The 24,528-nt window shown below is 34.3% G+C and overlaps 1 protein-coding gene across 2 annotated transcripts; it reads right to left on the reverse strand.

Moving 5' to 3' along the window:
- Positions 1-11,169: 11,169 nt before the first annotated feature.
- On the reverse strand, positions 11,170-19,446 carry LOC104094507 (uncharacterized). Of its 2 annotated transcripts, XR_685911.4 has the most exons (4): positions 19,115-19,446; positions 18,875-19,012; positions 11,440-11,859; positions 11,170-11,345 (listed from the first exon to the last, which is right to left on the reverse strand). XR_685911.4 is itself a non-coding variant. In XM_009600459.4 (3 exons), the coding sequence occupies exons 1-3, from the start codon at positions 19,241-19,243 to the stop codon at positions 11,680-11,682; spliced, it is 447 nt and encodes a 148-aa protein (XP_009598754.1). In that variant the 5' UTR covers positions 19,244-19,446; the 3' UTR covers positions 11,170-11,679. The 2 variants fall into 2 exon arrangements, 1 of the variants encoding a protein (XP_009598754.1); XM_009600459.4 differs by having other exon boundaries at positions 11,170-11,859.
- Between the last annotated feature and the right edge of the window lie 5,082 nt (positions 19,447-24,528).

Below are 24,528 nucleotides of genomic sequence, written 5' to 3' on the forward strand. Positions count from 1 at the left end.
GAATCCTTCCCAAACGCTTCGGGACTAAAGCCACCCATATCGCATGCTATAAAATACTTAATGAAGTATTATGACCCAAAGTCTCACCAAGGTCATAATGGCACTTAAGCAACCCGCTAGGCGAACCAACCAGCTAACATCACAATCATAATATACTTAGACAAAACTATTAATGAAGTCCAAGAACAAACATAGATGAACAATAACAAATCTGATACAATTGGGAAATCACTACTACAATCCCCCAACAACTGGCAGTACATGTTATGATCGACTAAAGACAGAGAAATACAACAGTCTTAAAATATATAATTGTCTTAAATAAAGGACATAAATAGATAAGAGTGAGGGTGACTCTAAAGGCTGTGAATCCAAGCATGACAACTCACCATGAAGTCTCCAAGTATTCAACTCCTATGTTATCTCTTGGGACCCGCTAGTATCAGGAATGGATTTTGCACAAAAATATACATAAGTATAGTATAGGTACGATAATCAACGTGTACTAAGTAAGTATCAAGTCAAACCCCAACAAAGTAGTGACAAGATTTTGACCAAAACAATACTCACTTCTCATAACTGGTACAGTTTGAAAACATATATAGTAACAGAGAAACAACCCAGAAGCAACGAATATAAATAATAAGGTGGGAAGTCGAAGTAGATGATAATAAGCATGCTTCTTCAAATAACACGATCAGAAGATTATAGGAGAGATTTATGTTACCATAAATAAAAACTAAAGCAAGTGTTGGATTCAATGATATTGTAAAAGAGTATAATTAACTTATTATACTTCAAGTGTATATAAAATACGGAAAAAGACCAAAAATGCCCCTATCCTATTGGATTTGGCTTAAAAAATATCCTTCTTCCATCTATAGGATCACAAATGCCCTTAACTTTATATTTTGGCTCAAAAATGTCCCTGAGACTAACAGTTGACTAACTGACTGCGTAAGCCTTTACAAAAATCCATGTGGCACTCTTCTATTGGTCCACGTGGAAGGATATTGATTTTTTTTTTTAAAATAATTAAAATGAGCAAGTTGAGTGCAATTAGAAAGAGAAAGAGGAGCAAAGAGAAAAGGTGGCCATGGTGATGGCGGAGGGGAATATGTACAGAAAATTAAAAGGGTAGAATATAAACTTAGCACAAAACTTAATTTCATTGACCCCAAAAAAGAAAGAAAATATCAACCTCAGTTTCAACATCATAATCCCTTTCTTTTCTTTCCTGCTATAACTTCACTTTCATTTTTTTGTTGTTCTTGTTTTTCCTTCGTTCAATTGTTTTGGGTGAATTTTGCCATTTCATTTGATGATTACGCTAATGATTTGCTGCTTACAAGATGATCAAATGAGACTGAAACTACTAGAAATTCGGCAAAAATCGATCAAGGTCGACCAACCAATTTTGGTCGGTCAAAATATCGACCAAAGTTAGTTCGTTTTTCAAAATATTTTATTTTTTAATTTTTTTACGAAACCGACCAACTTTGGTCGGTTTTCTTTGGCGCAAAAATGCGAGAAACTATTTTTGAGTCCTGCGAAATTTATTTTTCAAGAAACCGACCAACTTTGGTCGGTTTTTCAATTAAAATAAATAAAAATTAATATTAAAAAAACCGACCAACTTTGGTCGGTTATTTTCGTGCGAAAATACAATTAAAGAGTATAAATCAAATAAAAGACAGTTTTAAAATAAAATGAATCAATGGTCTAGTGGTAGAATAGTATCCTGCCACAGTACAGACCCCGATTCGATTCTCAGATGGTGAATCTTTTGATTACATAATTAAAATACCGACCAACTTTGGTCGGTTTTTTTTTGCAATATTTTTTTTTTTAATTTAATTGACCGACCAAAGTTGGTCGGTAATTTCCGACCAACTTTGATTTGTATGCCTTTCCGACCCCTAAAATACTGTCCACACATAAATGGTCGTGTTTTGATCGGTTATTGGCCATTACCGACCAACGTTGGTCGGTTTGTTTGGTCGATTTTTACTGAATTTCTAGTAGTGTGAGTAAGAGTTCTCCAATGGCGAATTCCGGGTAATGGCAGCATGTATAGGCACTCAGTTTGCTCATTTAAATTTATTTATTTTTAAATCATATCCTTCCACGTGGACCAATAAAAAAGTGTCACATAGATCTGTATAAAGGCTTACATAGAGTGAACTGTTAATCTTAGGGATATTTTTGAGCTAAAATATAACGTTAAGGGCATTTGTGATCCTATAGATAAAAGAAGGGTATTTTTAAGCCAAATCCAATAGGATAGGACCATGTTTGGCTCTTTTCCGTATAAAATAGTAATTGGGGTCATATTTCATTATATGATGTAACATTCTCTAATATTAACTGCATTCAATCTCTAATATTTATTTTCACTGCATAAAAGAGTTGAAGAAATATAAGTAGGGAAGGAGAATGGCAGTGGAACTGTAACTCCACACACATTATGTGGGAGACTCACACAAGCCCACTAGATATCTAGATTGGGAGTCATGTTATTGTTTTCTCCTTTAGTTTAAGTTTTATTTTGAAGAAATATTAAAGAGACATTCTTACTACTTAAACGAAGTCTTTGATCTTGCTCTCTACTTGTTTTTACTCCTCGATGAAATGATCATTTTCCTTATTAGAATGTGGTGTTATTGGAAATTAGCTTCTATATGGACTTGATTATTTAGTTCTATAAAACAGGCTAAACAAATATATTGTGTAGTATGACTTGGATTGTTTATCCGTTGGAGGGTATGAATCATTTCATGTATTAATGTGGGTTTGGTAGCAAAGTGGCCTTGCTGTAAACATATGAGTCATATCCAAACATTTATAATCACCCCATTGAAACTGTGATAGAGAAGATGAAGATACAGAGTAGCTATATGCAACGTCGACTAGAACTCTTTAGCATTAATGAACAAGACAATTTAAGAGGTATCTTGCTTTTCTTTTATGGTATTTTTCCATTTATGCAACCATCTTGGATTTATTATAAATTAACTTACGGTTGATATATATATTATTTGAAATCAAATAGCTTATCAACCATACAACTACAACATACCAATACCATAGTGTAATCCCACAGGTGGAATCTGAGAAGGGTAGAGTGTACGGAGATCTTACCCATATCTTGTGTGTGGTAGAGATGTTATTTTCGATAGACTCTCAGATCAAGAAAAACTTTTTTAAAACATGTTTGAAAAATACAAGAGTAAAAAGATTATGATAAAAATAGTGAAGAAAAGAGAAGTATTGACATCAAAAAGAATAAAGATAATCAAAGTAAAAGAAACAAAAACAACAACAACAACAACAATAATAATAATAATAATAATAATTTTAAAAAAAAAATACTTACCTACTGCTCTTCTACCTTAATACCATACTTGTTGTTCTCTTTATTTTTTAGGCAACCGGTATTTGAAACTCATTAACCTAATGAATTGGTTCATAATAGGCACACCAAGGAGGCAACGCACTCTCTACCAAAAGATTCTTTATTCTTGAACTCGAGACCTCTCGTTAAATTTCTTAAATTGGAAGAATCCCAACTATGTTACTACACCTCTTGTTCTATTATCACCAGACTTTGGATATGACTATATGAGTTTGCTCACGACATTCCATGTACGGCAAAGGTCCAAATATATCCTTGTATTTTTAAAAATGGTCTAAGAATACCCCACGTTATACTATTGGGTTATTTATACCCCTGTGATCATACTTTGGGTTCAAATATACCCCTCGTCTTGTTGGCCAATTCTAAATATCTCTTAATTAATTAAAAAGACTCATTACCCATATCCGAAAAGTAATTTTCTAAAGCAATTTTTTTTTGTAAAAACTGGAAAAAACTGAATTGTTTTTTACTAAAAACTGAAGAAAAAAACGAAAATAGTTTTTTCCATTTTTTTTCGATCTCGGACTGGCCCATTTGTCACCCTTAAGTAGGATAAGCGAAGTAAAGTTTTCGAACGCATTTAGAGTATGCAATTAATTCTACCATGAATAAGACATCTGAATTAATGCATACATGGAACGACAAAGGTCCAAATATACCCTTATACTTTAGAAAATGGTCTAAGAATACCCCTCGTCATACTATTGGGTTATCTATACCCTTGCAGTCATACTTCGGGTTCACATATACCCCTCATTTAAATGGAGGGACATGTGACATCGTCCTATTGGCCAATTCTAAATATCTTCTAATTAATTAAAAAGACACATTATCCATATCCGAAAAGTAATTTTCTAAAGCAATTTTTTTTTAAATAACTATAAAACACTGAATTTGTTTTACTAAAAACTGAAAAAACAAAAAATATTTAGTTTTTTCAGTTTTTACAAAAAAACTGCGTTAAAAAAAACTGAAAAAACTATTTTCTAAAATAATATTTTTGTAAAAACTAGAAAAAACTAAATATTTTTTTTTACTAAAACCTGAAAAAATCGAAAATATTTTTTTTTAGTTTTCAGAAAAATATTACTTTAAACAAAACTAAAAAATAATTGCTATTATTTTTGTAAAAACTAAAAGATAAAATTGAAAAACAACTTTCTAAAGCAATGTTTTTTGTAAAAACTGGAAAAAAAAATATATATTTTCTTTTTTATCAGTTTCTAGTTTAAGAAAATTCAGTATTTCCAGTTTTTACACGCATTAAAAAATTGCTTTTCAGTTTTTTTTTTCTAGTTTTTACAACGCAGCTTTTTTGTAAAAGCTGGAAAAAAATATTTTCGCTTTTTTCAGGTTTTAGTAAAAACAATTCAGTTTTTTTACAGTTTTTAAAAAAAATGCTTTTAGAAAATCGCTTTTCGGATATGGGTAATGGGTCTTTTTAATTAATTATGAGATATTTAGAATTGGCCAACAGGACGATAACACGTATTCCTCTATTTAAATGAGGGGTATATTTGAACCCAAAGTATGACTACAAGGGTATAGATAACCCAATAGTATAACGAGGGATATTCTTAGACCATTTTCAAAAATATAAGGGTATATTTGGACCTTTGTCGTTCCATGTATGCATTAATTCAGATTTCTTATTCATGGTAGAATTAATTGCATACTCTAAATGCGTTCGAAAACTTTACTTCGCTTATCCTACTTAAGGGTGACAAATGGGCAAGTCTGGGACCGCGGGCCAAGTGGACTAAGTGGGTCGGGACCGGTAGGACCGCTAGAGGTGGGCTTGGGCTAGTCTCGTGGGTTGGTTCTTGCCTTTGAATCGTTAGGACCGGAACTGTTTGGCCCGCCAAGGGATAGGGACCGTACCGGTCCCTTGGCAGGCCAAACGGGCCCAACGGTAATTGTTTTTAAAAAAAAATGTAGTCGTTTGGCTATTTAAAAAAAAGTCGTTGGGCTTTAAAAAATAGTCGTTGGCTATTTAGAAAATAGTCATTTAACCCCCAACTTTGTTTTAACCCCAAACTTTTTATACTTACACTTTTTCCCTATTTTCAACTAAAAATACCCCCTTATTTTTTCAGTTTTCTTACAAAATCAATATCAATCTATCACAATCTCTCTCTAATTTTCTTCTATACTTGCTACTATTGCTTACTTTATTCCAAAAAATAGTAAAACAATATTGAGGTTGTTACAATTTGTAAAAAAATTATAAAGTTGGTGAATTGAAGTTTTCAATTTGTGAAAATATTATAGTTTTTTATTTGTTTTATTTATTTACAAGGCATTGCTTTGAATAACTCTTTACAATATTTTTGTCTTTAAATTTAAATTAAAATATTTAGTCACAATTCTATAAAATATTTACAAGGCATTGCCTTAGATTTTTTTTAACATATTTTTGTCTCTAATTTCTATTTAATTCTTTTTTTTAAAATAATATTTAGCTGTTGGGCCCACTTAGCTCGCGGGCCTGTCCCGTTTAGCCCGGGTACATGAGTTCGTGGGCCTGGTCCCGGGCCGGTTCCTACAAAAAGAACATTTAGCCCGGGATCGCTAAGCCCTCTTATTTAAGGACCGGCCCGGGACCGGATCCGCGGCCCATAAGACCGGCCCACTTGACCTGTTTAGGGTCCGAACCGGCCCACATACCACCCCTAATCCTACTTATAAATTTTTGACTCATCGTCCACTTTGGTTCAGGGTACAAAACTCTTTAATATAAAAATTAATCAGCGGTGCAATTTCCATTCTTAGACGGTGCCCCTAAAAGCGGTTTGCACGTGGCATTTCTATTTATTTTTTAGAAAATTATAGGAATAGCCACAAATAGACACTACTTACCATCAATCAGTCATTAATTCGTGCTATCAAAAATAGCCTTTAAAAGTTACCAGTGATATACAATATTCAAAAATCTAGGCTATAAATAATTTTTTTGAATGAGTATAATTGAAATTCGTTGAAAACACATAAGTGAGGGAGTGTAGAAAATTTGAGAGAGGTTCGGACTTTTTGGATTGAACAGTGCGTTGGGGAGTTTTCTGGGTATTTTTTATGTCAATTTCGCGGCCATTATGCGACCGCAGAACCGTTTTGCGGGCCGCACTCTTGTCGCATATCCCGCCTTAGAATTTTTCGAAGGGAGGTTTTGCGATGCACTGTGCGACCGCAGAACCGTTCTACGGACCGCAGAATGGTCGCAGAGTGAGGCAGTTTTCTGGGGCATTTTTTATGTCAATTTTACGGCCATTATGCGACCGCATAACCATTTCATGGGTCGCACTCTTGTCGCATATCCCTCCTTGGAATTATTTGGAGGGAGGTTCTGCGGTGCACTATGAGACCGCAGAACTGTTCTGCGGTGCATTATGCGACAGTAGAACAGGTCTGCGAGCCGCATAGTAATCGCAGACCCGATCAGTGTTTTTTTTCAGTTTTGGCACCCCAATTTCGCGATCATTTCTTGGACCGCATAACCATTATGCGATCGCATATGCGACCGCAGAACCTGTTCTGGAGCTTCATTTTTGGGTTTTTAAAACTCAACCCTACTTCATTAAAATAGATGTAAGAGGCCATTTTTTAGCAAAACCTCATACTTTAGACTGAGAGAGAGAGTCCTAGAGGGAGAAAGTGATATTCATCAAATTACTCTTCAATTCTTGCTTAAAACCTTTAAAGATCATCAAGAGAAGAACCCTAGGTCTTCATCCTAAGAGGTAAGGTTCTATCCCCAAGCTCTTAATTTCGAAATGTTACTAGAATGGGAAATTAGTAAGGTAGTTTATGGGGATGGGAGTGCTTACCTTGCATGCATGTATTCTTGAAGTATGTGGGAAGGTTGTGATTAGAGTGAGAGAGATAGTCCTAGAGGGAGAAAATGATCTTCATCAAATTACTCTTCAATTCTTGCTTAAAACCTTTGAAGATTATCAAGAGAAGCACCCTAGGTCTTCATCCTAAGAGGTAAGGTTCTATCCCAAGCTCTTAATTTTAAAATGTAACTAGAATGGGCAATTAGTAAGGTAGTTCATGGGGATGGGAGTGCTTACATTGCATGCATGTATTCTTGAAGTATGTGGGAAGGTTGTGAGCTAAAATTGGTAGAGAATGGGTTGGAAAAAGATGAAATCCTTCAAAAAAGGGGCTTAAAACATTGATACACACATAGTGTTTGATAAAATGCTCAAGTGAGCTAGAATCATGATCGTTTTCCTAATTTTTGGTTCAATTTTGCTATATTGCTAAAATAGATTGAAGTTGCTAATATTCCGAAACATCTTAGAGTTTTTAGAAGCTCAATTGAGGTATGTTGGCTAAACCCCCTCTTCTTAGAATTGAATCCCATAGTATTCATGAAATCAATGCAAGTCCCTAAATGAACCTCCTAGTAATTGTTATCCCGAATGTGTTTGCTTTGAAAATATATGTGTAATATGTATTCCCATGCTTCCATCATGTTATCTCGTCGTCTGAGGAAATGTTCAAACTTTAGAATATGTGCTAAAAATGTCTAGACTTCAAGTCAAATTCGATTAAAGACTGTTATGCCAAATTGTGTGAAAAGCCTTTATGTGCCTTAGATTCTAAATTGCTCACATGTGAAATCAAAAGTCTTGAATGAAAAACCGTGTTGTCATTGATGATAATAATCATGTTGGAATGTGAAAAAGAACCTGAATCATGAAATACGGCCAAGCGCCAAGAATAACTTTATAATTGGGGCCACTCGTGTCATTGTATTAAAAGGATGGGAAAGAAATATAAATTGAGGTGACTGATTAGAAAGGGGTGATGTCTCAAATGAGATGGCCTAGCCGATCGAGCGAAGATCGGACTCCCTGTAAGAACACGGTGGTATTGTGGATGAAATTGTGAATATGGTTGATGTCTCAAATGAGATGGCCTAGCCGATCGGGCCGAGATCGGACTCCGTGTAAGAACACTGTGGTATTGTGAATTGTGGCATATTGGCACTAAAAACCATCCTACCTAATGATGCGGGAATTGACTTTAAAAAATTTATGTGATCCTTAACTTGATGTTTTAGTGTTATTTAAAGCTCATATTACATTCTTGACTGTCTCCCCCTGTATTCTTGTTCATTCTATTGAGATAGTGTTTAGTTTTACATACTAGTACTATTTCACAGTACTAACATCCTTTTTGCCGGGGCGCTGCATCTTTAAATGGATGCAGGTGGTTCCATAGCAGACAGTGTTGATCATAGATAGTGCCGCATCCTCTTCCCAGCGGACTCGGTGAGTCCCATTTCATTTCGGGATCATGTATTGTACATTTATTTATATTGTAATCACTTTTTGAGATATAGTCGGGGTCTTGTTGCCGACACCATCTTTACTCTCTTTTGTATCTTTAGAGGCTCCGTAGGCACTATGTGGGTTATATATGGGTGTTGGGAATGTTAAACAAGTTATGTTATGTTTGATCACTTGTTCCACTCAGACTATAAGAATATGTGTATTTTGAGACTGAAAGACGAAATAGCTAATGAAACGATTTAGTATTGCATGAATGAGCTTCCTACTGTATAATTAATGAAATCACGTCTTTTCTTGATCATTGGTGAGTTGGCTATAAAGCATCTAACAGGCTTGCTCGGCCGGGTTCACTCGGTTGAGCGCCGGTCGCGCTTCCCGATGTTGGGGCGTGACATACAAATTTAAATTTTTTTTCAAACTCCAAGTTTCGCTTTTAATGGAGTTTAGTAGAATAAAAAAGTCAATAATGTCTTAACGTGAGAATCAAGATGTCGACTCCAACGGTTTAAATTTCAAATTAATTTTACTTTGGGGTCATAACTTTGATCCACGTTGAAGCACTTTAATTTGCCCATCATTTGGACCAATTAGTCTTCAAAGCTAGATTTAATTAATTCAATTGAAAGAAGAAATAAGGTCGGTTGATATATTTCAGGACTTATATTAATTAGATTGTATCAAAAGGCATCAAAAGAGATGGAGAAGCAGAGAACGAAGCACAGGAGCAAGGAAGGTCTTTAGCCACTTTTTAACAAAAATAAGATTTAATGCCACATTTGGTAGCATTTTATGAGTAATTGCTTATATTGGTAGAATTTCATGAATTGGCTAATATTGATAGATTTTTGCTCTAAAAGGCTAAATTGACTAGTTTGCTCTTTATTCTTGCACCGAATTTGCTTCGACAAAACATCGTTTAGACGATATGTGTTGGGCCGAAATATTAGGTGACCAGGCCCTGAAACGAGAACATTGAAATAGTTAACAGTAAGGCACAAACACTACCTTAGACTTGGGATTTACACCAGATTTAAATTATATGGCTATTTGCTATTACTTTATCGAAGTACCCTTTGCATTGCTCACATTATTGTAAACGTCTGGTGACATAAAATTACGCAGCAAACAAAGGCTCGATACAATTAGTGGTGGCAAATGGTTAGGCGTGTTAAAAATGGTAAAAATGGATTGGATCTCAACCCGTCCATATTTTATGTGGGTCAAAAACAAGTTGGGTGTCAAATGGACGGGTTGAATATGGCTTAACCCATATTATATAAGTGAAAACAAATTCAACTATAATTTTTAATTTTTAATCTGCTCAGATTATTTAGTGACATTAGCTTAACTTGAATAATATATACTCTTCTTCATTAAATTTATTCAAATTTGACTATCATATTATAAACTTAAGTTACTCTTACACAAAATATGACAGTTCTCATTTTAGGAAGAAAATGTGCTTAATGCACATCAAGCAATATCACTAATAATATATGACTCTGCATTTTCCACTTTGTTCATATATTTTCTGCAATCTAATATAAAACTAAACAAATTCAAAAAAAAAATACTATAAATAGAAATATACTATTTATATTCAAAACATTCACTAATAATATGACTATGTACAAATTCAACGTTGAAATATGTGCTCCATAACTAAAAAGAAAATACTATTTTTTTGGTTGAAAAAAAGTACTCTTTCAACAATATGAACAGAAAATACTCATTTTATTGAAATGAAAAAAAAAAAAAAAATCGACATCACAAAAAAAAAGTATTTTTTTGTTGAAATGAAAGAATATTTTTTTTGTACAATCATGAAAAAAAATACTCATTTTATTGAAATGAAAAGAAAGTAATCTTAATAATATTTCTATTGAGTTGGGTGGGGGTGGGGGTGGGTAGGGTAGTTTTGGGGGTTGGAGTAGGTGGGGGTGTAGGGGTAAGTTAGTGGGTATGGGGAACAGGATTGAGAAGATTGAAAAAGAGTTTTGGAAAATATTTTCTTCCAATTGAAGAAAAATATTTTCCAAAACATTTAAACCAACCAAACATAGAAAAATTGAAAAATATTTTCTGGAAATATTTTCTTTCATACCAAACACACCCTTAATGTACTCTTGAGTACCTCTTTATCGAAAGTGATGTATTACAAGTGGGATAAAATATTCACTTTCTTAACATATACTCAAGAACAAATGAAAAACTATACAAATTTGCTTCTACTTAAACTATTTTTGGTATTCATGTATGCATCTAGAAAGAAAAAGGATGCTAAACAATATTAAGCAGTACTTGCAATGTTTAGAAAGGAAAAAAAACACTCACATAGTCAACTATAGTGAGAAGAAACAGAAGAAAAAGGAATTGGACTACCTTTATAGTATTTTCAGTTTTAAAAAATGATATCATGTATTTTGAGTGAGCAAAACATGAATACCCATATTGAGCGACATGAACATTGAGAATTCATATAACCACTCCAACTTGCATAAGCCTGAGGCATAGTTGTTGTAGATTATATCAAACATGAACTACAGATAAGGTCAACACCTGGCTGGTCAATCATCACTACCAGCTAAATTTCAGGAAATTTGAGATGGTCATTGGATCACATTTATCTGAAAGAAAATAACTGAAGGAATGATGATTCTGTACTGAGTGTCAGCATTTTGATCAATACAATTATAACAGCAAGCAAGATATAAGTCTTACTATACCGACACCGACTTTGTTGTGCTTGGTTATGCACTCCCTGACGAGCTGCCTTCTGTCTTTTGCTCCCAGATATGCTGGTTCGAGTCCAGCTCGTGAAAGAGTTTGTGAGTATACCTCGGGATTTTATTAATATGCCTCCTTTGACTTATCTCAGCGTTCATTTAACCAAAACCAACATAATATGAGAAGTTAAAAGAAAAAACCTATATCTTCAAGTAAAAGGCGAGCTAAATTTGTCTAATCAGTAACGCCGAGAGAAACCTTCAATTTACCAACCAGATGTGGCAATGTCTTAATGCTGTCTTGAACAGATTGGTCTACGCATGATTCCACAACCTTTGTGGCATCACTGTTCTTCTGGAGTTTGGCTGTCTCATACTTGTCTTGGCAGACCCTTAGAGACCTATTCATCTTTTCCTGCGCCCATACATTCAGCAACACTATCAAAATGCTTGCTCAAATAACGAATTAATAGACCAATTATCGTCATTATTGGGCAATCAATAATGCTGCAGACCTTTTTTATCAGCAAAATATCACACGACAATAAATCTGCTAAATCTCCTCAGTTAAGATTATAAACATCAGTGTCAAATTATAAATAACATCCCCCTCCCGTGGAGATAGGAGGAGGGATACAGGGTGGGCAGGGGAATAATGGCTAGGTCAAGGACAGGAGTTAATTGGACGAATAAATTATGGAGAAACAGACCAAAAGCAGGAACGGATCAGTCAGCAACTTTTACAAGGCTAGCCACCCACTTTTTGTAATATCAAAATCAAGGAGAAAGTTGCCAATTCAACCAGAACATTCATGCTAATATAAATGGTGCCAATTTAGAAGCTATAGCATGCCCTAAATCTCCTAAAGGACACAAAAATCATCACATGAGGGTGAATTGATTTTTTTTTCAGAGCCAATATACTACTGAGATCCGTCTATATTTCATTACAGTAACTTTGTTTTACAGAAATCAAATGATCAAGAGAAGAAAAGTAGATATATGTCAACGAGCAGGCAAAAGAGAGGATATAAGACAGACAATATACTTTATTTTAAAAGGAGATGAAGAAGACACTAGCATCAAGAATAGCTCTTTTTTCTTTTCTTTTCTTTTTTTTTGATAAATAAATAGCATCAAGAATCCTTCTTTTTTTTATCGGTAATATAGCATCAAGAATCCTTATAAGGGTTACTTCAAACTTTGTCTATCACTGACAATAAGATATGAAAAAACAAGAGGAAATTCCACTTAACCCCCTTAACCTTAAACGGTTGGGAAACAACACCTCCTTCACCTTTTGAATGGGAACAACAACCCCCTTAAACAATATTTTCCGGTGAACTTTAAAACTCATGATTGTCTTTTTGTTACCAAAATATTATTTTAATGAATGCATGCGCCATCTCAACCCAACACACCCTCAATTTCAGAATTGAAGTAAGCTTCTGGTGAACTTTTATCATGAATATTACAACTATTGCAGGTTGTGTTTAGGTTCAACTTTTAGTTGGCCAAAATGACATTACAATCAGAATAAAGAAACCTCTATTCTTCTTCTTTTTTTCTTTTCTTCCATTTGTTGAGAAGCTACTCTATTTATAGAATGAGATTTCCTCCAGGAAGTCTCATGTTCTTTAAATACGTGTTGAAGTAACATTTATGCTTGACATACTCAACATCTAGCTTGATAATATTGAAACCCCATCAACGTCAATTCCAACAGAACAAAAAACAGCCCTTTGTTGATGGCGTGAGCGAGGAAGTCTTCGGTGCTTCAACATCGTAAGAAACGCTTATAAGACTCACACAGTTGCACTACTCTCAGTGGAGAGAACTTTCAGAGTGAAAATTTAAATCACAGTTAGGCTTGGGACATTTTCCTTTGTTTATTAAACCTTTAAGTTAATAAATTAAAAAGACAAGCATGCTTTTTTTCTTGTTTAAAATGTTAAAGCTTACCGGAAATGTTGTTCAAGGGGATTGTCGTTCTCATTCAAAAGGTGAAGGGGTATTGTTTCCTAACTATTAAAGGTTAAGGGGGTTAAGTGGAATTTACTCAAAAAACAAGTGAAAATGAAAGGCAAGACTGAAACAAAATATGCAAGTAATTTTGGATTGGTCTTAAAGTTCAAATTATTCATATTTCTTGCATTAGATTATAAGCATCTAACTAATTTCAGTTGAACTATTCTACTAATTTTATATCTTCACGAAGGACTTGTCAATTTACATATTGCAATGCAATATATGTCATATGTCACTAGTCGTAAAGAGTCATATGTCACTAGTCGTAAAGATATAGTCGTAAAGAGTCATATGTCACTAGTCGTAAAGATATAGTTGACAAGTTAACCTTTTTTTTTCTTGAGAACAGCTAACAGTTGGATTTTTTATTCCGGGGGACGGGGGCTTTGGGCGTGATGTGCATGTTAAGGACATGAAGACACTTGATCTTTTCTCTGGATAAATTCAATCATAAGAAAATAAATTAGGGTTTCAATTTTCAAGTGAATAATTTGAAGCCCTTTGATAATGTTCCCAAAAAGTTGAAAGGCTCTTGATTCTAAGTTCTAACAACCATTTATTTTCAAATGACAAGCGCAGAGTTGCTTTTGCTTTGCTCTTCTGAATAGAGATATCAATTCTTACTAAAAGAAGAAATAAAGGACCAAATATAGGCATTATAGAACTACTACATCTTCATAAAGCTTCAGTTATAAGCAAGTAAAGCAACTGTTTTTGGATCAACTGTTTTCTTTTTTCTTTTCAATAAGCAAAAAGAGGGCAAACCTGTATTGCACATCAGGGACACAACCTAAAATGATTTGAGCACTCTTTACAAAATAAAAGGAAGACAGATTTGATCCATGTGCAAGCCCATTGTAAACACAAATTACTATCCAACCCAAAAGAAAAAGGGAACAAATGAACACATAAGCACCCCACTCTGAACTTACAATACAAAACTTGCAATGCACAATTCCTTTCCAATTGGTTTAGACCAATTTCTACTGAGTGTGTTTGGTACAGCAAATAATATTTTCCAACAAAATGAAGAAAATGACTTCCGTCACTATGAATGGAAGTCATATTCCTTTACTGATGCTTCAATTCCTACTCTATATCACTTGTTTCAACCAACACATTGATGTTGTCATTAACCTTTATTACTCGAAAATGTCAGCAGAATATTCCTATACCATATCATTCACTTTGTTGATTACCATATGTATCTACTTTGGTACCTAATTGAAAAACACTAGAAAATGATCCCCAGAATATATTTTACCTCATGTCAAACATTTCGGAATCCAACTCCATTGTATAATTTATGGAGCTTAATTGTCTTCCATATTCATTTTCCATTTCCCTAACTTCTTCTACAACAACTATGCCTCAATCCCTAGTAAGATGGGGTGATTATATCAATCTACACCGATCATCTTTCTCTATCTCCCTAATTTCTCTTCTGTTCGTAAAGAAGAAACTATTAGTAACCACCAGCAATGACAATATTGAAACTCATTTCAAATATTGAAGAAAGCAAAAATCCAGGTCTGACCAAAAATCCAGGTCCGACCAATGGATGTCTTACACGTCAAGGACGCGAAAACCCTAACCCAACATATCGGGGTCCCCTCTTTCATTCCATAGACCGACCCCCCTCCCCTCATTTTAACCTCTCTCTCACCAAACCCTCCCATGTTCATTCCCGATTCTCCATGTTCCTCTTTTCACGCAAACTCTTGCAAATTATCCGACCTAAACTATAGCTCCAAATGCCATTGTACATCCAGTCAGTAAATGACCAATGGATGTCTTACACGTCAAGGGCGCGAAAACCCTAACCCAACAAATCGGGGTCCCTTCTTTCATTCCATAGACTGACCCCTCTCCCCTCATTTTAACTTCTCTCTGACCAAACCCTCCCCTGTTCATTCCCGATTCTCCATGTTCCTCTGTTCACGCAAACTCTGCAAATTATCCGACCTAAACTATAGCTCCAAATGCCATAGCCTAGTGTAATTCATAAAAAAGGAAAAAAGATCCTATAAATCTGTTCAAATTATAGCTTTTGTCAACATTTTCAGTGACATTTTCAATCAATTGGCTTCAACGTACCCGTTTCAGAATCAAATTCTAGGGCTTTGAAATTGTTCATTTCATGTTATGAGAATTACCAAAAATATGATACTTTCACGTATTGGCCACTCGCTCTCTAAGTCTTCTCACTCCAACATTCAAAAAGGACTTGTTTATGGTGGTGGATGCCAATGGCGTGAGGTCAGCGGTGCTGGATTAACTTCCAAAATCGATCATAATCACTCACCCCCTTCCAAAATCGATCATAATCACTCACCCATTTTTTTGTTTTCATTTATTATCTATTAATCTTGTTCTAATCGAGCTTCGTTTGGTCCAAGTGATGCAAAACTTAGCTTCAACTCCACAATGACAAAATATACGACTTTCCATCATTTTCACGGTCTGAAAAAAAAAAAAAAATGGAGCTTCAGATTTTACAAGGAGGAGGAATGGAGCTTCAGATTTTAAAGGGTATTTTAGAAGGAATGAATAAGAAGACAATTAAATACAACCCATTTTGTATTGTTGGGAAGGGGGCTTTCACGCTCTTGTGCGTCGTGTTCCTCACGGCTCACGCGGCCTGCTGATTAGGATCAACTGATGCCACATGGGCATGGAAAAAATGAGTTCGAGTGTTCAAATGGAAAAGTTGAAAGTTTATGTATCGGTTTTTAAAACCCCGTCAAGTTTAAGTGGCCAGGAAGCTATTACACCTTCATAAAGCTCTAAACATTTTTCGCCAAGCATATGAATGTACCTCACCCCCTTCGTTATAGTGATCACTATAACCAACAGACTAAAGACCATAATGTATTGCCTGCTGCTTAAGGTTACTTTACGTGTAAGTTGAAGTAAAATTGGCTCATAAAATGCTACGAGTGAACATGCATATGACATACCCATTTTGTCAAGAGTACTTACAGAAACAACATGAAAGGAAATGTAGACCAAGAAAAAGAATAATATACCTGCAGAGTTAGTCAGCAGCAAAGATTGGAAACATTCTCCAAATAAATATTTTTCATAATTTTCTGGTGTTTGGATGCCAATAAATTATGAGAAAAAGTTTTCACCAAAAGAGTGAAAATGACTTCCATGGCATATTGGGCAGAAGTCATTTTCCTTTATACTTTATAGCCTTACTCCACACCAATCACATCTACTAACATTTAGACACTAGACCTTTAATTAATACTAACAAAATATCTCTAAAATACTATCCTTATACCCTATACTACTTCTTGTATCTATCATAGATCATATATTTTATACCTAACCAAATGTTGGAAAATAATAAATTGAATGATTTTTCCCTGTAAAAGATTTCCACCAAAACATTTTTCATAATAAAAATATTTTCCTTCAACCCATACGCTTTATATATATATATATATATATATATATATCTTGCTAACCTACTACCTGCATTGTACCCATTTTTGCTTTCACAATGTTTTAATGAGAGGGGCTCCTTTGTCATTCAACTAAAAAACTAAACACCACATTCTCCTCCCCTCATCCTCATCCTCATCCCCATCCTCCATCAGATCCCTTTTTTAATCTCTTTCTTTCTTTTATTCTTCCCGTCCTCTCCACAAATTCAGCTAAATTCAAGCTTTACTGAACAAATTCAACTAATAAATAGCATTATGGGATTTCAGGGGATTTTTCAATTTAATTTTTAAGTGCCTTAAAGATTTATATTGGGTTAAAGAACCCATATCCATTTGTGCAACAACAGATCTTTATTCAATGTCATGAGAACCGAACAATATTCATTTTTTGGTTCTATTTCTAAGGAAAATATAATCCCAGCTTTCTTAGTCTTCTATTCTTGAAAACACCATCCTAATAAGATTCAGCGCAACAAATAAATATAGAAATAGAAAGGGAATTTGAACTAAATCTGAAGAGCGACCGTAGTTTGAGAAGGCGAGACACGAAGGAAGAACTACGTGAGGAGTCAGCTCCCTATGAATAGAATCTCCGAGTGAATCTATCTCCATTGGATGCCATCGTCAGATAAAAAGTTTTGAAAGAGAAAAATGAAAGAAGGAGAGAAGTGTTGGGTCTACTTTTTCTGTATAAAGACAAAAAAAGCCCATTTATTAATATGTTATACTTCGTGTTGTCAAAGGCGCGCTTAAGCTCTAAAGCGAGGCTCAAAACATGTTGAGCGTTTCGCCTCACTTTGCGGGCGCTTCAGTGTCGCATCAAGGCTCTAAGGCATACTTTCCTTGCCCATAAGTGTAATCCTGATAATGCGACACTGAACAATTGATATTTCACTTTATCATTATTTTTTCTTCAACTTTTTTTGTCCATATATTTGTTATTTATACTTATAATTATTGGTCTTAGACTACATATACATATCTTTACTTTTTCCTCCAGTTGCGCATTTTTTCATTAAAACCCGCGCTTTATTTTCCCTTTGCGCTTAAAGCCCCAACGGGCCTTAGAGCTTTTTGCGCTTTTCGCCTTTGATAACACTGGGCTATACTATTATGCTGCTAGGGGTATTTTAGAGAAAGTAAAAATGGGTACTCAATGATAACGGGCCTCCCCCTCTTCCCTTCTCCACTTAAATACCAAGTTTAGTTCGCAAACTGCAGGGCTCAAACCTGTGACCTAAGTCATAACTCATAACTCTCTCAACCTTTGCCACTGTTAGTATCTATTTAGAAGGTGATTCAAGAGTTAAAATGCCTTTTGGACAAGATACTATTTTATGGAAGGGTCTTACCCATTCTTTAAAGGATACACATATTCTTTGTGAAAGGTGTCGTCCAATCTTTAAGGGTACATCCGTTCTTGAAAAAGGTATGTTAGTTACCTTGTTGAATCTCTATGAATACATATCCCACTTTGCAGAAATTCTACACAAAAAATCTTCATATTGTCAATCTCTTCAAGAGTCCTTTTTCTTCGTTCAATTCTAAATTCCTATAAAAGCAGTTGAGAGATTTAAGAGGTCTCCGGAACTTCTATTTGAATGCACATTAGAAGATTCTTGAGTAATTCGTTGTACCTTGGGAGTATGACGACACTTTGTTAGTTGCGCACCTGGGTAGCGACAGAAATCTACTCTCAAGTACAACATTTTCCATAGTGTACCTCGACTCAATTTTCCCATCCAAAACTCTATCTTTTCATTTATTGTTAACTATTGTCGTTTATTTGTTGATAAAATGTTCTTCTTAGTATTACCATCTCTAAAATATTCCCAAACTCTTTTAATATTGGAAAATAAGCATGACCAACAACGGCTCAAGAATAACTCAGAAAACGAGAGCAACGACAGCACATTTCAATATTTAGGTACAAGCAGTAAATTATACCTGAAAATTGGCCATTTCATTCTCAACAAGATTCTGAGCCTGAAGAACGGGAACACTGCAATACTCCACACAGTTGTCTATCTCCTCTCGTTTTCTCCTCCTGTCAAAGCACTCATACGCACATTTGAAGTATGCTTGCTGACAAAAAACAAAAGACCCCAAAATTACTAATAAACCATGTTGCATATGCATATAATAAAATTTAAAAAAATAAAAAGAAAGAGAGAGAGCATGTAAAACCTGAAGGTTAAAATGGACATAATCTTGGACGCCGGAGAGTTCGGTCTGGGCGGCTGTATTCACTTCGTTGAGTTTCTGCCTTAATCTTTCTGCCATAATTGTCTCTTCTGCTGCTGCTATTGCATCCATCTTTTTTTATCTGAAGATGATTAGTAAAACCCCAATTTTCTCTGTTTACTCTATATGTGGAGTTTTTCGCAATTATATGTAAATGTTTGGGGTTTAGGGTTTTAAACAATTGTTGAGGTTTCTTGCTCCTTGGGGCTTGGATTGCTTGGGGAAAGGGATATAAACTTTGAGAAAATAATACTACCTCTCTCAATAGGGTATTTAAGAAACACAGAAAAGCCAATAATATTTTTGACCAGTATGTTAGTATTTAACAAAATAAGGTAAAAGGTTCAAATACTATGTGAAAAGTATCAATTTTATCTCATGTTATACTTTTGACACAAAAATACCTTTGCCATTACACAAATTATTCAAATAGTATATACCTTCTCCGTTAGGGCCGTCCTAGGTGGACTCCTAATGCACTAGTATTTTGGTGAAGTGGACACGACATAGCTGTGTCACCTCACTATCCCAACCCATTTCTTCTTTCACGGGCACATCCTACCTCTCCATCACTACCATCACCCAGAGGCGGATGTAGCTTAGTGGCTACGGGTTCAACTGAACTCATAACTTTCGATGCGCAGTAACAATTTATATGTAAAAATTCATTAAAATTACAAAAATAGTAGATATGAACTCATAACTTTAAAAATATAATGGGTTCAATGTTAAAAATCTTAAAATTAAACTCATAAGATTTAAATTCTGGATCCGCCTCAGCCATCACCATCAACAACTATTGTTCCATTCGCTGCGAACTCACCATCTATGTCTCCGGCGAAACCAGGTTGTAGCCTGTAGGTTCTCCTCTTTCTTATTCTAGCAATTTTAGCGCTAGGAAATGTGCATAGAGCTATAATTCAACCTCATCGAGAAATGCTTAAATTTTCGCTTGGCATAGTTCTTTGAGATTTTTACACATGATAATGATGGCTTCAACTCTTAATGAAGCTTATAATTAAAGGTTACATCGATTTTCCATTCTCGCAATTTATAATCAACCTAATAACTAAGCCTCGACTCCAAATTAATTGATATATGTTATATGAATTATCTGTATCCACCAAGTCCTTCACATTCTCACAATTTCGAATCAACTGTGTTAAGATACCCTATAAATCCAAATAAATTATGTTAATAGCACACGTTGTTTTAAAGGACAGAAAACTAATCTCTTAATTTCATTCTTGTGCACGGGAGAATTAACATTGCAGTATGTCTACGTGTATTTTTGTTGTTACATTAAGAATTTTTTTTCTTTTACATAAGAAAATTTTAACACTTAAATTGATGATCGATATTTGAGTATATTAGTATTAATGGTGATGGGAGGTGCTAGTGATGGAAGAAATGGAGAAGAGGGGTAAATGGGTTGGGGTGATGAGGTGGCATACCGTGTGGTGTCCACCTCACCAAAATATTAGTGCCACATGGGAGGAAATTCACTTAGGACAATCCTAATAGAAGAGGGGTATATTTAAACCATTTGTATAATGGTAGGAATATTTTTGTGCCAAAAGTATAACGGATAATAAAATTGATCATTTTTGCATAGTAGTGGGATAAATTTGATATTTTTCCTACAAAACAAAAGCTAAATTGAATCTGAACCAAACCGAGAATGCATATTCAGATACTAGGTGAAGTGATGTCCTTGCTATGCACGGGCCAACGTGTGACGATGAAAAAAATTCAGTTTAATTGGAATAGTTTCTTATAAAAGTTATATTGTAATAAATTGCTCAAACCTAATTGGAATATATTTTATATTCAAAAGAGTATTCATCGACAACAGTTTTGTATTAATTTCTAAAATTGTGGAAATTCAGTATATTAAAAATATCATTGTGAATCTCTCATAAAATTTGAAATGATGTATTCTAGTATTTAGCTACCTAGTATCATTACTAGACACTACTCTCACTATTTTATTACCATGTAAAGACATCTTTTGCTTTACGAATGTGTGTATATATTCTTTATTGGGAAAAGGTCTAAATTTATCTTTTTATTTTCGGATATTGTCTATACTTAAATTATACTATTCGGCCAAATTTATCTTTACCGGCTACCGTTATACTATCCGGCCAAATTTACCTTTATCATCAGTAGACTTTTAAAAAATTTCCCTTAGTCCGTTACGTGACCCAAAATCTTCCAAAACCATTTTATTTAAATCACTTATTCTTATTTTTCTTGATCCATCATTTTCAAAAATTACTATTAATGTGAATGCTAAAGGTACTAAAGTATACAAATTATTCATTGATTTTTTTAATTACCATTGTACCCATTTTTCTTATTGTATGCGGCTGCTCATTATGTATGTACATGTTCATCCGAATATATTTTGTAATTGTCTAATTAGTATTCGATCGACTAACTTAAGAGTACACAATGCGTAGGCATTTGATTAAAGCAAAATTGAATACGACAATGCGAAGTCTTCAAGAAACTTCAACTTCTATCACTAATACTTGCAAAGTCTTCATACTTTTTGTGGAACGAATTCATTAAAACTGGGGTATTGTAAATATTTTTGAAATTTAGACAAGTTACTTATTTAGATTCTTCAATTTATACTTTATTTACTAACCGCTGCATTATTTTAATATTTCTTTCTCTTATTTCTTTTTTCTAATCAAGAAAGTCAGTAAATGCCAACTATTTTGAAAATAGTGGATTAAGAAGAATAATAAGTGACTTAACTAAAATGATTTGGAAGATTCTGGATCACCTAACGGACCGAGGGGTAAGTTTAAAAGTTTGTTGATGTTAGGGATAAATTTGGTCGGATACTATAACGGTAAAGATAAATTTAACCGAATAGTATAACAAATATTAGATGTAAACAATATTCAAAAGTAAGGGGTAAATTTGGACATTTTCCCTTCTTTATTTAAGTACTGTAACTGTATAAGCATAATTTTGCTCAAGTAGAAATGAAAACGTAAGTTCGATAAAAATTTGAATCACTTGCTAAGCAGCATATGAATCTGGATTTGGCTTGGTTTGGATTTAAGTTATTTTTCTTTGCTGTTGTCACTCTAACTTCTTAATACACGTGAGTGAACACTGCTGAAGAAAATAAATTTCTGATAGAGTAAGTGGAATAACAGCTTAGGTTGTAATAATGTATTAGTCAAGTTCTAAGGAAATGCCTTTCAAAAGCTCTTTTAACACAATTGAAGGAGAACAATTTTTTAAATACCTTTTATTCTTCAAAACTAATCGATCATATCATATTATATTATAAGTATGAAACTCAAAGAGTAAGGTTGAAAGACGAAAAAAACCTTGTAAAATTAATAGACTTTTTAAGCCTTTCAGCATACATTATTTCTTTAGTATTAACGTATAAAAATATAAAATTATTTAAAATAAATAACATTTTGTGTTTTAGTTTCTATCCAAGTTGAGGTTCTATTTATAAAAGACTATCTAAAAAAACCCAACCGTTTACTTTTACTTTTAAATTTAAGGATTCCAAAGGTTTCTAACATACAAACACATTAAATATTTTCAACCTTATGCAATTACACCTATATTTTACTTTCATTCACTGAATTTTCAAGACAACAACATCCCTCAGTCATCTTTTGGGTTGTGTTCATCTTTTCCCCCAAAAGACTTTCTTTCCTTCTCCAAAATTCTGTATTTTGTTTTGTCTTCTTCAGCTTTCTGTTGCTACCAAACACACTCACGCAAATATACGCAATCGTCAAGTAATAAAGTAACTAAAAGTCGGATGTCGAACCCACGAGCACTTGTGATTAACTATTAACTAAATTAGACTATCTTAATTATCTAAATAAGAATTAAACCTAAAAATATTTTATTCTAAACTAATTAAATAAAAAAATATAAATAATGAACTTTGAACAGAGAAAGAGCAGATTTTTATTATCAATGTAATGAAAACGACCTAGGGCTATGGGTTATCTAACAATCCTATTGTATTCTTCAATTGAATTGACCGACTAATTTATCTAGCTTATTGGTTGACAGGGTTAATATTGCTCATAAGAATCTATCGAGTTCTTACTCGCCTATTCAAGCTAACCTAACGCCTATATGTCTATGGAGTTAGAATCAACAAGAACGTATTTATAATTCCTGTAAATCAATCATGCAAGGCAATTAAGTATATGTCTATCCTAACCACGAATCCGTTCCCCGATGCCCGAGTTCAAGAACTTGTCCTACTCAATCCTATATGCAATATAGAATTCTCACTTTCGAGTTCAATTCTAGATTCGTAGATAATATTCAATTGGTGATCAAGCAATTAAATAATTAAGCGCAAGATTGAATAAATAAACTAATATGATAAATCAAGAAGTCAAAATCAATATCCGAATAACAATAGTCATGAAAGAACCACAACCCTAGAACGTGAAGTTTAGCTGCATATAGACATGGTAGCCAAACAACAAATCATACAAAGAAACATAAAAATTACTAAGTTTGGTGGGAGAAAGATGAAACTTGATGAATTCCGTCCTCCAAAGCTTTGTCGTGGCTTTTTCCCCCCTTCCCAATATGTTAGATGACCTAAAGGAGGCGTTTTTGGCTTATATATTGCGTACAAAAGTCGTGGGCCAAAGTTTCCCTATTCCTAATCCGACTTGGCTACAGGGATTGATGATGGGGTGGATGCGTCGCATCCACCTCGTCCTCCACTTCTTAGCTTCGCATGCTAGGGTGGATGCGACGCATCCACCTCGTCCTCCATTTCTCAGCTTTGCATGCGAGGGTAGATGCGACGCATCCACCCTTTGTTCCTCCGTCTCAGCTTTGCCCAGGTGCGGATGCTAATGTGGATGCTATGGGTCGACTTCACTGCTAAGGGTGCACGAAATCTGATATTTTTCTAGATTGGATGCGACGCATCCAACCCCTCTTCCTCTAGCTAGAGCACATTTTCTTCATATTTTTTCACTCCAAACACCTTAAATCATCACACACAACTCAATTAGTCATAAAACCAATAATTAAACTATGTTGGGCATTTTAAAGATCAAATAGCATCAAAAAGCGATTAAAATATGGGTAAAGTAACATCAACACATATCGAAATATGCCCAACATCACCACCCCACACTTAAACCTTTGTTCGTCCTCGAACAAACCATCACTATAGTAGACGAAACAAAATTAAGCTCTTAGCATTCAAAGCACACTACACCTATCACCATAGTCATTTGCCACAATTAGGCTCTAGAATATGCATCACATACACTTCCCTTTACTTATGTCATTCTTAAAAAAAATATTCACACAAAGACAACATGCTC

Source organism: Nicotiana tomentosiformis, chromosome 12, assembly GCF_000390325.3.
Source record: "Nicotiana tomentosiformis chromosome 12, ASM39032v3, whole genome shotgun sequence".
Taxonomy (NCBI): Eukaryota; Viridiplantae; Streptophyta; class Magnoliopsida; order Solanales; family Solanaceae; genus Nicotiana; species Nicotiana tomentosiformis.

Coding starts and splice junctions, on each gene's coding strand:
- LOC104094507 (XM_009600459.4), bottom strand. CDS start 19,243: ATGGATGCAATAGCAGCAGCAGAAGAGACAATTATGGCAGAAAGATTA. Junction 19,013..19,114: donor ATGTCCATTTTAACCTTCAG/GTTTTACATGCT, acceptor GTTTTTTGTCAG/CAAGCATACTTCAAATGTGC. Junction 11,860..18,874: donor ATGAAATGGCCAATTTTCAG/GTATAATTTACT, acceptor GTATGGGCGCAG/GAAAAGATGAATAGGTCTCT.